Here is a 16,123-nt window from a genome sequence, read left to right as displayed (position 1 = left end):
AGTGTGTGTGTGTGTGTTTGTTTGTGTTTTAAAGACCACAAATAATAATTACAAAAGACCAGATGTTCATGGTTATCCTTATTGTTTTACACTGATAGCTTTCGCTAGGACATTATTATTCTACGCTGTAGTAATGTGCCAGTTATCCTAACGCTAATGAGGTCTTTGTAACTTTTAGTGAAACACTTGAAAATAATGAGAGTAGCAAAATTTGGAGACAATGTATTGTCTAAATTTCCTTAATCTGCCATGGACTTTTTTTTTTGCAAACCATTTCTATTTATTTCTTTTTAAAAAGCATTTGGAACTTATAAGATTTGAAACTGAAAGACCCTTCTTTTTTTGTTACGGTATTTTATGTAATGTTTGCTAATTAGTTTGCTGCACGTATTATTTATTATATTTGTATTTACGTATCAGATTAGCTTTTTTTTTGAAAGAAAGAATGGACTTTGTGATCTTTGAATCAGGAAAATGTTTCAATTGTCTAATCAATCTAAGGTATCAATGTTTCTGACACTACTTTTGAGGTATTTATGGGATGTGTTCCATTTTAGGTGGGAGTTTTTCTACTGTTTGGCTTATACCCTGCTCCAATTTGATGCAGGAAGGCTTTTTATGTGAAATATATGAATACAATATATGGTAAAGAGTGTGTGAGGAAAAAAAATTAAAGACACTACAGTCAACAAAGCCCTATTTATGCAAAACGTGCACACACACATACACACACCCCTACACACATGCACTTTAATCACTGCTAGGGAGTACAGTACTTTGCCATTTCAACTCAAATGTTTCTTTTTAAAAGTCCCTCTAATACTAGGCTCTCATACATGGTTCCAAGGAAAATCCAGCCTCCCAGTATGATTAGATCTTAAAAACCATTTGAATCTAAACAGCAATGCAAGAGAAAGATTCATGAGCGGTATCATTAGATTTACTCCACTGTGTACCCTTGGTGTCTTTCCAATCTATTTCCTTTAACTCACAGTGTTTTGCTTTCCCAGCTGGAAATTTAGGGTATCTGCTTTCATCACAGCAGGGTTTCTCTACCTCGATACCATTGATGTTTGCAACAGGGTAGTTACTTGCTGTGAGAAGCTGTCCTGTACACTTCAGGGTCCCCAACCCCTGGGCTGCAGACCGGTAGGTCTGTGGTCTTTCGGGAATCAGACTACACAACAGAAGGCAAGCTGGCAGTGAGAGGGCATTACCACCTGAGCTCCGCCTCCTGTCAGATCAGCGGGAGCATTAGATTCTTACAGGAGCATGAACCCTACTGTGAACTGTGCATGTGAGGGATATAGGTTGTTGCACGCTCCTTAGGGGACTAATGCCTGATGATCTGAAGTGGAACCGTTTCATCCCCAACCCCACCCACGGAAAAACTCTCTTCCACAAAACCGGTCTGTGGTGTCAAAAAAGTTGGGGACTGCTGCTGTACACTTTGAATGTTTAGCAGCATTTCTGGTCCTCAACCCACTGTATGCCAGTATCCTCATCACCCCCAGTCGTGACAATCAAAAATGTTTCCAGACATTGCCAAATGTCCTGGTAGGGGGTGGGGAGGAACCATTCCCTGTTGAAAACTACAGTTCAGCAGGATGAAAACAAACTACAGAAATACAGAGGCAGAAGAAAGAGCATGTTTCCCATCAGCATATTTTAAGATGTTTTAAGCTTTTCAGGAGGATCTTTATATTTAGATAATTTGGACAGTTTTCCTGTATAAGAGTGGTGGAAACTGCAGCAATGCAGCATTTTGTACCTGATCTCTCTCCATTGGCTTCACTCTACCTTGCTCTTCATGTGGAGGTCAACTTGTAATAATTTCAGTTTCTTTTGGATCTCGGTCAGAAGATCAATTTTCTGCTCCAAAATGGACAAAGACCAGGCAATGCAAAAATCAACATCATGGTTTGCTCCGCCAGCTCTCTCCTGGATGTTTTCCAGCCATTGGCTAGGTCCCTTCCCTGAAGCTGTGGTACCCTTCCCTAAAGGAGTGGGTAATGTTTCAGCCTCTTCAATCTCTTTCTGCTCCTCACTCTGTACATAAGGTATTTTAATAAATTCATCCCTCTGGAGAGACATTTCTGAATTTCCGATGTGACTTTTGAACATCCTTGATGCCTCACGTCTAATCGGATAGAGGCCACGATGGTAGGGCCTTACATCTACATTTAATTTGTTTACTCTGTTTGCATATCTTAAAGTGTTGAGAGTGTTTTCACAAGAGGTCATCCCTGGAGAGATAGTAGCAATCATGCAAGTGGAGGAGTTCTGGCTGATAAAGGAGTCCCGGAGCACCTGTGTGAGTTTGCTGGCTCTGAATGGGGTGTGAGGCTTCTTCTGACCCAAAGCCAGAATACATTGTTTGAGGGCTAGAAGACTCTTGTTAATCTCTGCCCCTTCCAGCTGCCTTTTCCTGCTGGCCTTGGTCGTATCTGCTCCCCTTTCATTCCCAGCTAAATCAACGAGGAAAAACTTGCCATGCAGTTTCCCTCCTGACTTCAGGATGATCTGGAACACTGCATGGCCCCCGGATGAGTGAGCGTTGACAGATGTTTGCCTGAAAGTCCGACAGCTATTCCCTATTTCCACCAGGTTCAGCACTTCCTCCACGCAGCACACCTCTTTCTCCTGCAGCCCGACCACTTGGATTTGCTGATTGCCATCCTCAAGGACTTGCAGCTTCTTCTTCCAGTTCAGCAAATCATACACCTTGCCCCCATAAATCTCAAAAAATGTCCCATAGACTTTGAGGTCCAGCTTCTCGTATGTGGGGTTTCTGAGCAGGAGAAAGACATCCTGTGCCACCAGAGCATAAATGCCCTTAGAACAATCTTGGGCCCTTCCTGAAAAGTCTCCACCCATGGTGTACGTCTTCCCACTTCCCGTCTGCCCATAGGCAAAGCAGGTGGCCATGCCCTTGCGGAAGACGGACTCCACCAGTGGCTGGGCGGTGAACTTGTACACCAACTCGTTGGAGGCTTTGTCGTCAAAGGCATGGTCGAAGCAGAAGGTCTGGTTCTCCAGGTAGCGAGTGAGGTCCACCTCATGCACCATAACCACATTGTCCGAGGGGACGGTGAGGATATCCAGGTCCTTCAAGGTTGTCTCTCGCTGGTTGAGAGGCCGCTTCCTCACGCAGACGCAGATGCGATGTTCTTGCGGGGGCTCCAGGACTGAGATCTTGCTGCTGTCCGGGTGCCTGCGATACTCTTCGATCAGGTGCATGATTTCGTAGTTGGGGTTTCTGGTGTTGCCATCGAGGGCGCCTCGAGGGCGCCTCTAGCTCGGATCTCCTGCTGCCTCCGCCTGCGCTTTTCCCGCTGCTTCTGCAGTTTCTGGATTTCCCAGAGGCAAGGAGACTTTTTCTGCTTCATCAGACAAGGTTTGCTGGGGACCCTCACGTCCAGGCTGTCCCCTGAGGCTGTTTTGTGTTTCTGAGGGATCATCACAACCCGTTTCGTGGCGGTACCCTGGTCCCTGACGGCCGAAGAGGGCGCTGGAGCCAAGGCGGACACGGCGGGGGCGGAATGGGGTGTTCAGCAGCGTCCAGAGCTGGATTCAGCAGGAGTATGGTCTCCAGTTCAATCTTCTTGCCTTTTTTCACTGCTTTCTCCACCCACTCTACCGTGACCCAAGAGTTTTCTCTGTTGATCTCCGTGACCACAGCGAGGTGGATCTGCTTGTCACTGCGCTGGATCGCCACGTAGATACCCACTTGGATGTCTCTGAAATGTGGCTTCAAGGCTTTCAGGGGCAAGAGGCGTGGGGATTCAGGGAGGCAGAACTGGCTGGCCATGGTGAGTGATGGAGGTATCAGGGAGCGCTCCAGGGCCCTTGGGGTTGGAGCAGCAGCACCTAAGCCAGCCTGAAGCGCCCAGAGCACTGAGCAGGGTTGCAGTCTGTGCCTGCCTTTGTGAGCCTAGCGTGCCAGGGCCCGGATTGGGGCCATACGTCACAAAAGGATGAGAAGAGGCGGCAGAACCTAGGGCTTAGGAGTGAATGGTAAGGGAGCACAAAGGGATGAAGAGATTGTTCTCTGCCAGTGAGGGTGAAGGGGTTGGAGGAGGATGTGGCGTGCTCTCCGGATCATGGCAAGAAAGAACAGGTAACAGAGAAGCAGTGGGAACCACGGAGTTGAAGTTTAATTTATATGCCCCATGTACATGTACGCCTAAGCATAAAAGGAGGCCTTGGCTGGCAGTCTCAAAGCTCAGTGCTTTAATTTGAGAATTGCTATGAAGTTCCCTTAAACTTTAACTCTCCAGTGATCAGTGGGAGCAGATGAAGGTAGAGCTATTTGCAAATCTCAGGCTTCGATATTCAACAGGATCCCAGACAGGCTCCTCGAACCTGCCATCTTTATTTTTTCACCTCCTTCAAAACTTGTAACTTGTTTAAGAGTCACAACTTAAAGTTATTACAGTTTAATCAGCTTTCTCATTACAAAATCAAAATGAGTAGCATGTAGCAGGTCGTTGTGATAATTTACTCATATGAAACCACCTTTCGTACAGCACCTGGGTTTGCAAACACAACATGTTTATCACATTCCAAGTGGCTCTGACAGCTATAAAGTGAGTTTTGTTGTGCTGTGGTCACCACCATTTCTGAGATTAGTTCAGTAATTACTTTTCCAAACTCCTTCAGTAATTACACTTCTGGCCTCATTATCCATAATTTGGAGAGAAAGAAAACACATTGTGTGGAAAGAGATAATTAATCTTATACCGCCCCCCAGCACCCTGCAGTACTTGTGTGTGTCCTTTAGAAGTTGTTAAGCAGGGCTGGAAGGCAGCTAAGACCATCGGATGCAAAAATATATTTTGCCAAGATTGCAATATTTTCATGTATAAGAATTAGCTTATAAAATAAATGACATTGACTTTTAGACAGGCCAAGCTCAGAGTAAGGGTGATGCCTTACGTTCAGCTCCCTACCAACCCCCATGCATGTTGCCTTTTCGACTGTTGAATTTTATCATAATTGTACTTATAGCTCCAAAGTAATGTAAAGTAGCAAGTTACAACCTTCCCTAGGAATAAGGGCCACTATAGAAATAAATTCTACTCTAAACTAACTGTTCTGTTCAGTCAGTTTAGTAAAGCTTAGATTTTGAAAAGAAGGTGGAAGGAGGATACTGGATAAATTAGATAAGTAAGCAGTGCTCATTTCAAGAGGAGGTTGTATGCAGGTGGAGGGAGAGGAGAAAGGGCTTTAGGCAGTTGTCTTCTAAAAAATATTATGTTTTATTTCCCCAAATTATCAATATTTAAAGTTGTGCTTTAAATCAGTTGTTCTTTCTTAGTTTCAAGGCCATAATGTAAATATTCTTCATACACTGTATTTGTCATTAGCACTCTGTCATTCAGGTTGGAGTACAGTGGCCTGATCATAGCTCACTGCTGCCTCAAACTCCTAGGTTAAAGCCATCCTACCATCTCAGCCTCCCGAGTAGCTGGAATTACAGGCATGTGTCAGGACGCTTTGCTATTTTCTTTCTTTGTTTCTTTCTTTTTTTTTCTTTTGCTAGGGACGAGATCTCGCTCTGTTGCACAGAGGCTGGTTTCAAACTCCTGACCTCAAGAGAGTCCCTCTTCTCATCCTCCCAAAGTGCTAGAATTATAGGCTTGAGCCACTGAGCCCACATAATGGTTTGTTTTGTTTTGTTTTTTTAACTGTTACCTTTGAAAAAGCTGGGTCTCTCTCAAAATTATGAAAACTCTAGACCCTCCAGGCTAGCCACAGGGTTTTCATCTTAGCTAGTAATGTTTTAGGCAGACAGTGGATGAGCAGCTCCATGACAGTAGTGCCAAAATCAGAGAGAAAAGTTTCCTTTTACTCCCTCTTTCTCACCAACATGTTCATACAGGTTTTCATAGCAACTTCAGGACTTTTTTTTCAGTTCTTTTCTCTTTTATATAGTTTCCCTAGTATATTGCATTTGTTCCTCCAGTTTAATTTTATATAAAGCTGGCTAGATAGATTGTTAATAACCAGAATTACGAGTCCTAAACTTGTAGTCACCTGCAGGAACTAAAAAGTTAACAAATCCCAAACTGATTCCGTTATTTTCTTACTGAAAATGGCAGCTCTTTGTTATTTTTAATTGCTTTTAGTAACTTCAACATTTACTCATCTTTAAAATCCTGACACAGATCTGTGTTCTTCCTCTTTCAGCCCATCCTAACTTAGGCAGTCCTTTCCCAGCCGCTAGAAGTAAGTCTTCCGTAACCATGATATCATTTCATCTCCCAACCAATTATGAGCTTGTTTTCTTTTTTCTTTTTTTTGCAACCTCATCCAGTCAGGTACTTAGTCTATTTCTCACACTGCTCCTAGAGTTATTTTAACAGGTTCTTCCTTATTAATTCACTGCTTTTAAGCATTTTAGTAGCTCCTCATCATCCTAATGATACGGTGTAAATTCCATATGAAGACTTCAGGCACATCATCATCTTGCCTGCTTTGTCATCCTCAAGATTTCCCACTATCCGTACTTAATCTAAAATTGAGCCATGTGGAAGAAATTGCAGCCCTTCAAACACACCATTTTCTTTCAAATTTCAAATTTCTAGTCCGGTGGTTCTCAATATTTAAGATATGTGAAAATCAGCTGCAGGGCTTGTTAAAACATAGGCTACTAGGCTCCATGCCAGAGTTGTTGATTCAGTAGGTCTGAAGTGGGGCTGAAAATTTGCATGTTTAACAAGTTCCCAGGTAATGTTGGTGCTGCTGGGTACAGGGAAAACATTTTGAGGATTACTAGTACAGCCCTCCGACAATAATCCTTCCTTGTCTTCATGGTTTTCCTGAGCTCTTCAATACCTACCTCAAACATCACTACCCTGGACAGGTTTCTCTGACCTTCTTGATAATAGCCAGGCAAAATAGCATTAGATAAAGACACCCCTTCTGAAAAAATGGTATCTATTACTGGTCGAATTTGGCTAGTCAAGGGAACCAAAAGCCTAATTTTTAGTAGTACATTTAAAAAAATTCTCACTGGTGAAAATAACAGTAATCTGTTTATAGAGAGCTGATTGGGTGCTTTTACAGTTTCAATAGTCTGGAACTTCTTTGGAGCAATCCCTTTTTATATTTTCTGATATAAAATTCACAATTCAGAAACCATCTGCCTAACTCTCTCATTTAATGGAATTTATTCTGACAGACTAGTCCATCTTAAAACCAAAAACCACTGTGAATCTTGAGTAATGAGATAAATACAGCATTTGTCAAAATGAGAAGGCGCTAGATGTAAGATATCAGCCTTGGCCATGACCTGAATAGCTTTTGGTAGATGAGCAGTTTCTCCAGATTAGAGACCAAAGCCACCCCTATATTTTTAACTGAATAGAACCAAGCAGTACATGCTTACTTTGTGCTATTTCTTATGTCAAAGAAATCCTTCAAGGAACTTACCATTTACACATTTTGTTCTGTGAACCTACTTAAAAAGCTCATGCCTTGACAAACCGTTGAGTGATAGATTCTCTTTAAGTCTCCTTTTTTCAAAAGCCTAACAAGTATCAGGTGTAGCCCCACAAGTGTGGGTAGGGTGGGTGGAAGTAAGCGCAGGAAATGAGCTTTGTAATTTTCATTTATTAATTACAGATATATTCCCAGTTTGGGGCTTGTCAAAGTTGATTTATACGAGAGAATGTGATTTCTAGTCTCATTTTAGATACAAATCTCCCAGGAGATGTGCATCAAATATGTGCCTTTCTAACACTATTTTAACAGACATCTAGCAGCTGTTGGACTTGTTTGATCACCCTGGGGGGCTGTACTTTTCCAGTATAGGGATACAACCTGAGGTTGATTTAGTTATTCAGAGGAGTTCAATAGATTTTCCCAAATCTCTTTGAAGAAATGAAATGCATCATTTTCATTTATAAAGTTATTTTTTAAAGAGGAGAGAGGTATCTTACTAAGTTTATGCCTTTTTTAAAAAGAGGAAATTAGCTTTTAGAATGAGAATGGTATTTTACCATTACGGCTAGTGTCTCTGTCTCCTGACATTTCTACATTTTCCTAATGTTCTACACTTAACCTATCCAGATAAGTCCATACTTCTCCAACCCTCACATTGATTTAATAGGCAAGAATTATTTCTATGACAACAGTATTAACTCAGAGCCACCTCTCCCCTGCTTATTAAATGGGGTTGCCTACCTGGAGATATCTATAAGATTTCTATATTTTTTTTTAATTGTGGATATTCATCTATAAAGTTAGCCAAGATAACAAAGCTAAAAATTGTCCCTCTCTCACTTTAAATCCATTTGTGTTGGCCATCTTTTAGCTTTCAACTCTATTTAGCACGCTGAGTGGAGAGGCTGGGTTTCACTTCCATTTTATATTAGTGTTGTTTGCTTGTAATTCACGCTAAAGCTATAGCTCTTTAACTTGGAAGATGTGCTATATTTCTCATATTCAAAGAATGTTCTTTAGATGATATAATTCAGAATATTTAATATAATTTGTATTGGAATAAATATGAAAAGTGATATAAAATACTTGTATTTGAGAAATGGTTGGAGGAATTTGGATATTTGTCCTAGAGAGTTTGACAGACAGGTCTTTCTATATACACTTAAATGGCTACCTTATAGAAGAGGAATATAATTTGTTGTATTTGACTTAAGGTGTGTTGACATTCAAAAATTCAAGCACTAGGCCCTCAAGACTCAACTCATCATCATTTTTCTTAGAAAGTATTCACAGATATTCATAGCTCCCTTTCCTCTACCTCAATCACAGATTAGTTAGTTTCCTTTATCTCGACTCCCACATTTATTCTATACTTATTTTTGACATTGCACTTATGACTGTGTGTGAAAAGAATCTGCATCTTTCCAGGTTAAAAAAAAATAAGCTTTGAGAGAAGCAAAGAGGATAACTTATTCATAGTTGTATTCCTTCTATCTGTCATGCAGACATTAAATTTCCTAAAACTATAAAAACTAGCTTAATAATAGATGGATGTTTCCAATTTCAAATCAAACTAATAAGAACTTCAATCTAGTGTGCATTCAGTGAACCTTAATAACTATCTCCTAAATATAAAGGTCTATACTAAGTGGTAGATTATACAGTAGTACAGAAAACAGCCCTAACTTCTGCCTTCATGGAGCCTACAGTATCATTTTTGGAAACAGATATAGATACAGATAAATATAGATACACACACATATATTCACACACACTTATACACACACATGCACATACATACGTACATATAGATACAGATATATAGATATCATTCTAATAACTACAAGAGTTTTTGAGAGTCAGGGTTCTATCCCATGTATATTAAAACAAAAACTAAATGACAACTTGTTGGGAAAGGTAGTGCAGAACACATTTCCATAACAGACCCAGGAGTTGGGCTAGATTTGTATTCTCAAACCAGGCTACATATCAAAATCACCTGGGAAGCTTTTACAAAGAACAGATTGCCTGGCACCACTCGGACCTACTGAATTAATCTCCCTGGGGCCAGAACCTGGGAATCCATTTTGCTAAAATCACACCCCAGGTTATTCTTATGTTACTGTGAAGCCTGAAAACATTGGGCTGGATGCCCTCTAGGTCTCTTTCTACTCAGAGATTTTATGATCCTGTGGTTCTGTGCATAAAAAGATGATTCTTTGATACACCTGTGGCCTTTGAAATTTCTTTTATTTTCATAAGCTGAATGTTTAAAGATACTCCTGATTTCACAAATGAGACACAATGCAGTTTTACTGAGAAAGCTACTTTTAGGTTTCTGCAGAAGATTTGCTACAAAATATAACATTTGGTATTATTGTCTAACAACATAGAGCAAAATTGCATAAAATCAAGACCTCATGTCGTTAAAGATGTGCAAGCATGAGAGCGTACCATTTATATTTCCTATGGTGCTTCAGAATAGCATGTTGCACATAGTAGATATTTAATAAATGTTTGCTATACCAAATATTGGATAGCTTCAGCTATGATATTTCAGACTGCTCGCCTTTTTGGCTGGTCTTGCCTGTTTGTTAAGTGTAGAAGATGAAAGTTATACCAAGAATGAAAACCCTTAACTTTATAATATGTCTCAGTGTGATCTCTATAGGTAATGTTATAAGCGCTGTTTATCATTGTCAGAGCCTGATATCTGCCTGTCTTGAGAAACATATATTTACCATTTTGCAATAACCTTTAAATTCTTACCTGGAAACAGAAAGCAAGAAGACTAAAGTTCTAACAAATAGGACATGATATCAAAATAACCAGTCGATCCTGGGTAAAAGAAAATCCATTAAATGGTTGATTTAATGGAAATAACAAGTTGACTATTTTTATTTCGACTACACATACCTAGTGTTGTACAAGCTGCTAGGATTAAGGAATTATTGAAAAAACCCCAGATAGAATCATTTAGTGTTAGTGAATAAATATTTGGTTTGGTGAATACATGATATTGCTGAAATAGCAAACCCTGGGTAAAGATATATACTAAAATCTGCATTTAGCAATTGCTTCTTAAGTAAGCGATTGAATGGATAAATAAATATATAACAAGATGGTTGTCAAACGTCAACAAACGTGGATTTTTCAGTCAGACTGAATGAAAAATGCAATTCAAATTATTTTTTAAATGTACTTTAAAAAATCTCCAATGGCTTCTCATTTCACTGCTTAAACACTCAACTTATCTTCATGGCATCCAAGACCCTGCATAATTCACTCTTTGTCGGTCCTCCCTATTATTTAGTATCACTCTTTTCCCTTTTTAAAAAGTATATTTCAGCCACACCAGTCGTCTCTCAGTTCTTTGATGCACCCAGCTATTTCCTGACCCAAGGTTTTCACATACTGTGCTTTTCTTGGGACTGGCTCTTTGTCATTCTGGTCTTCCATTTAATAGCTGTGTGCTTTTGTCACTTCTTGGATTTGAATCTTGATCCCACTGTTTCCTAGTTCTGTGACCTTGAATAAGTTATTCAATCTCTCTGAGCTTCATGGTTTTCTTTTTAAATATATAAAAGCTACCAATCATATCCACCTCATAAGGATGCTATAAGGAATGTGTACAAAATTGATGGAAAATGCTTAGAACAGTGTGTTACCCACAGTAGGCACATAGTACATGTTGCTTATTATTTTCATACTTTATAATTACTACATTTATTTGCTTATTTTGGGGGGTGGGGGGATAGAGTCTCACTCTGTCACCCAGGCCAGAATGCAGTGGCAGGATCTCAGCTCACTGCAACCTCCACTTCCTGGGTTCAAGCAATTCTTCTGCCTCAGCCTCCGGAGTAGCTGGGATTACAGGCCCGCACCACCACACCCAGCTAATTTTTGTATTTTTAGTAGAGACCGGGTTTCACCACATTGGCCAGGTTGGTCTCGAACTCCTGACCTCGTGATCCACCCACTTCGGTCTCCCAAAGTGCTGGGATTACAGGCATGAGCCACTGCACCCGGCCTTTTTTATTTTTTAATCTGTCTCTCTGATTAGACTGTCTCTGCAAAGAGAGAAGAGGACCACCACGCCACACACCTGTAATATAAAGAGCACCAGACCCAGAGTAAGGACGCCTAGGTTTGTCAGTTCAGGCATTGATTCTTATTTTACCTTGAAGAAGCAGCATCATGTGTTCTCTGATTTCGTTTTCTCATCTGAAAAAAGAAAAAAAAAAAAAAGAGACCAAATCTTCCATTTTTTTCTCTGATTTTGTTTTCTCATCTGAAAAAAGAAAAAAAAAAAGAGACCAAATCTTCCATTTTTTTCTCTGGTTTTTAAATAAGGATGCGTCTAATTTGCAAACCGTTAAGTACCATTTCAAAGGTAATATGATTATTTCAACTTTGTAAAAGATTCTTGAAAATGCGGTTTCGGCCAGGCCCAGTGGCTCACGCCTGTGATCCCAGCACTTTGGGAGGCTCAGGCGGGTGGATCACCTGAGGTCGGGAGTTTGAGACCAGCCTGACCAACATGGAGAAACCCCTTGTCTACTATAAATAGATAATAAATAAAATAAAAATTAGCTGAAGGTGGTGGTGGGCACCTGTAATCCCAGCTACTCGGGAGGCTGAGGCAGGAGAATCACTTGAACCTGGGAGGCCGAAGTTGCGGTGAGCCGAGATCACGCCATATACACTCACAAGTTTAACGGATATGTGGAGGATGAATTTGTGGTATGACGAGATAAAGCTCTTCTAAAAAGAAATAATTTGGCTCTGACTCTGGATTTTCGTCTCTTTTTCCATTTTTATTTCTCCAGTGTAAGAGTGATGGACTTCTTTATAAGGTATTTAATTCTCTAATCTGAATAAAAACTTTTCTATCCAAAACTGAATTTTTATCCAGCTTTGGTTGAGTATGGATGTATGTGACTGTATACAATCAATTATTTTTGTAGTTTTCTTTTATTTTCCTTAGCATGATAAATGGTCAAAACAATTGGAGAATCATAATAAATGACTTATTAAATATTTCCAGGAAATTCTGATTTTCATTTCATTGAAAATTTATCTTCTGGGAAAGAGAATATCAGAAGGTGAAAACTTATGTTGAATGGCAGGAAGTTGTCCTAGAATATATCTGTATTGTAATTGGGACCTTTGATCTGGGCCTTGCTTCCTATTTCATCAGCCATTGGACATAATATTTGATAAAAGAAAACTATCCCAAGTAAGATGAGAGAAAACATTCTCACTTTTTTCAGGCATTACCCTGAGTTACAATTACCAGTCTCCTTAATTAAATGGCTAGATTTTTATCAAGCCAATAAAAATTATTCATTATAATCACTTACCAAAAACTGAAAGTACTATATTATCTATTTGATAATTTAATGGGGTATAATCAATCTTTGTAAGAAAAATTATTAAATATTACTCAGAGAAAACCTGAATTTAACATTACTGCTACTAATTCTTAATTATGCACAGATCTTATTAATGGAGATTACAGAATTTAATATTGATTTCAATCTGTGAGCGATAACACAATAAAAGTTCTGTACATGTGTAACTATATCTCTGTTGTTGACAAAGTACTTATATATACCACATAATTTTTGATTCTACAGTAACCTATTTAAGTTAAACAGTGTAGATATTATTTATCACATCTTATTAATAAGAAAGCTGGAACTTAGAGAAAACCTTTATGGGTTGGCCTCTCTGAAAGTTATTTGAATTGAGATAAGGGCACAGATATATAGAGTAAGTTTAGGATTTTTTTCCAGCAAATCACAGAATACAATTAAAAAACCTACAAGGATTGTAGTTCCCAAATATGAGCCTTAGGCAATTTACCAACTCTCTTATTCTCAGATGTTTTATTTTGCTTTTATTTTTTTTTGGTATGTAAATGTGGGTGGTAGCATTGTGGTAAGGACAATGAATGATGATATTACACACAGGTATGTACGTACGTATGTATTTATGTTCATGTAGGTTTGTATGTTCTGAAGGACACATAATTATTGATATTTCTCATAATAGAATGACAAAATTTTAGATTTGAGAGGACTTAATGATTACAATTTTTCTTTGCTTTATCCTGATTTTTGAATATTCTTCAGACAAATAGCCAATCAGACTTTTGGGATTTAACTGAAAACAGATGGGTTTTGAGAACCTGCCCTGCCAGTGGAACTGAAGAGCTATCAAGTATTTAACAGTCATTGAGCACTTATTATATGCCAGGCACCACACTAGACATACCATTAATGTTATAATTTTGCATGTTGCATGCACTTTTCCCTGAAAAAGTGTTTGTATAAAATATATTAAGATTCGTGTAGATATAAATTGAAAACTATGTATCTGCATGGGAAATGTGTGTACGTATAAAGGACAATGACCAGATCGGTTACTTTAGCGCTTAGTTTGAAAGATTCCTATGATAAGAACTTTTCTTAGGCTGGGAGAATGATGACCATTTTAATTTACATCTGTATTTGGTAAAATGTTGAGTGGTGAAACTAGGACCAGGATTTACATTATAGTAGATTTGGAAAGGTGGAAAGAACCAGAACCGTAGAGAGAGGAAGAGTAAGAGAGACAGAGAGAGAGAGAGAGAGAGAGACATCTATTAGGTTGCTGAAAAAGTAATCGCAGTTTTTGCCATATATATACACACACACACACATATAAATATATACAAAATATATATATACACATAGAAATGTATATGCATATACATATGTACATATATACACATACATTTTATAAACATTTGTATATATAAACATATATATATATATATATATATATATATATTTTTTTTAGATGGAGTCTCGCTCTGTTGCCCAGGCTGGAGTGCAGTGATGCGATCTCAGCTCTCTGTCATCTCCACCTCCTGGGTTCAAGTGATTCCCCTGCCTCAGCCTCCTGAGTAGCTGGGATTACAGGCGCATGCCAGCATGCCCAGCTAATTTTGTATTTTTAGTAGAGACGAGGTTTTGCCGTGTTGGCCAGGGTGGTCTCAAACTCCTGACCTCAAGTGATCTACCTTCCTCAGCCTCCCAAAGTGCTGGGATTACAAGCGTGAGCCACTAAGCCTGGCCTATAAACATATATTTTATATAGAATTTCATATATACCATATATACATATATAGTACACATACATATGTATACACATAATGTATCTAATTCATAATATATCTATTTAAGTCTTAAAACAATTTTAAAACCCTTTGACACATTAATATCTTCATTTAATTTTCAAATATTTAAAGAAATTTGAGGCTCAGAGACAGTAATTCTTCACTGTTGCAATTTAAGCTTACAATCTTTTTTTGAACAAAAATATGGCTGGGATTTGAGCTTACATAGAATTTAAAACCCATGTGTTTTTTTACTATACCATACTGTTTCCAGTTTGTAGCCTAAATGTTGTTATGAAAGAAGCTTCTGGTATGAAAAGAAATAGAAGAAAATAGAATATAGTAAACCCTGAGGAGATAAAAAGATTAGAGCAGAATGATACTTTACTGGGACCTCATAACTGTTCAAAACTGTCAGCAACTGCCTTTTTTTTTTTTTTTTAGACGTAGTCTCACTCTGTCACCCAGGCTGGAGTGCAGTGGCGCGACCTCGGCTCACTGCAAGCTCCGCCTGCTGGGTTCACGCCATTCTCCTGCCTCAGCCTCCCAAGTAGCTGGGACTACAGGTGCCCACCACCACGCCCGGCTAATTTTTTATATTTTTAGTAGAGACGGGGATTCACTGTGTTAGTCAGGATGGTCTCGATCTCCTGACCTCGTGATCCGCCTGCCTTGGCCTCCCAAAGTGCTGGGATTACAGGCGTGAGCCACCGCGCTCAGCCCGGCAACTGGCATTTTTAATCTACAGAAATGAAAGATAATCCATACCTAGATTTGTACTGTTTCACTTTATGTTACATAGTCCTGACATGGTATTTGATGTGGCAACGTGCTTTGCTCCATCCATTTCATGTACCCTGGATGGATGCTCGTGGTTTTTAGCCTTTCCTTGCTTGTAACTAATGTGTTTTTATGTATACTGTCACAGACAGTATACTAAAGTCTCTGAGCAAAACACTGCTAAAGAACTCATGCATAAGTACTAGAAGTGTGTTCTCTAACTGGGAAACTGTTTCACTCATCTGAAAGAAAATTAACCTCCTCACAGAGTGCAGCCAGCTCTCATTCTGAAGTTTGAAGTGTGACTCCATGAGGAACCAAGGTTGCAGGAACTCCTCTCTTCTTGCCTGGATTTTGATCTTTCTCCCTTCCGAATTTGTAAACAAAACCTTCTCTCTAGGCTTGAAAATTCTTACAGTGAATCTCTGGCCAAAAGAAAATGATTCTTCCAAAATGTGGAGAAAAATTGGCCAGATTTGAGAGTGTTTTGGATTGAAAGTGGCAACCGTGTGCCAATATCACAAAGAAAGTACACATTGCCTCTGCTTACACTCATTTGTGCATAAATTACAGCTAATGTGGCTACAATCAATGCTGTGCAGAAAAAGTAATGCACAGTCTCTGGCATTTTGTGTAAGAGACTAGTTGCTCACTTTGTGGTGGCTCTATTTTATACATAAGAATTTCTTTCACGTTTTGCAATTTATCTACAATATTTTTCATGTCAAA

General features: G+C 39.1%; 1 protein-coding gene and 1 long non-coding RNA gene across 2 annotated transcripts in view; one reads left to right on the top strand and one right to left on the bottom strand.

The window, feature by feature from the left end:
- The window catches only part of LOC129470076 (uncharacterized), a 132,354-nt gene that overhangs the window by 13,072 nt on the left and 103,159 nt on the right, over positions 1 to 16,123 (top strand). The window lies entirely within an intron of this gene.
- KIF2B (kinesin family member 2B) lies at positions 1,628 to 3,913 on the bottom strand. Its single transcript, XM_055257437.2, is given in 3 exon segments — positions 1,628 to 3,294; positions 3,297 to 3,529; positions 3,532 to 3,913. Coding segments are annotated over 3 exon segments (2,016 nt in total). The 5' UTR covers positions 3,812 to 3,913; the 3' UTR covers positions 1,628 to 1,791.

This window comes from Symphalangus syndactylus, chromosome 20 (genome assembly GCF_028878055.3).
Source record: "Symphalangus syndactylus isolate Jambi chromosome 20, NHGRI_mSymSyn1-v2.1_pri, whole genome shotgun sequence".
In the NCBI taxonomy this organism is placed as follows: Eukaryota; Metazoa; Chordata; class Mammalia; order Primates; family Hylobatidae; genus Symphalangus; species Symphalangus syndactylus.
Note: the sequence above shows the minus strand (reverse complement) of the source record. Positions and strands in the feature narration are given on the sequence as shown.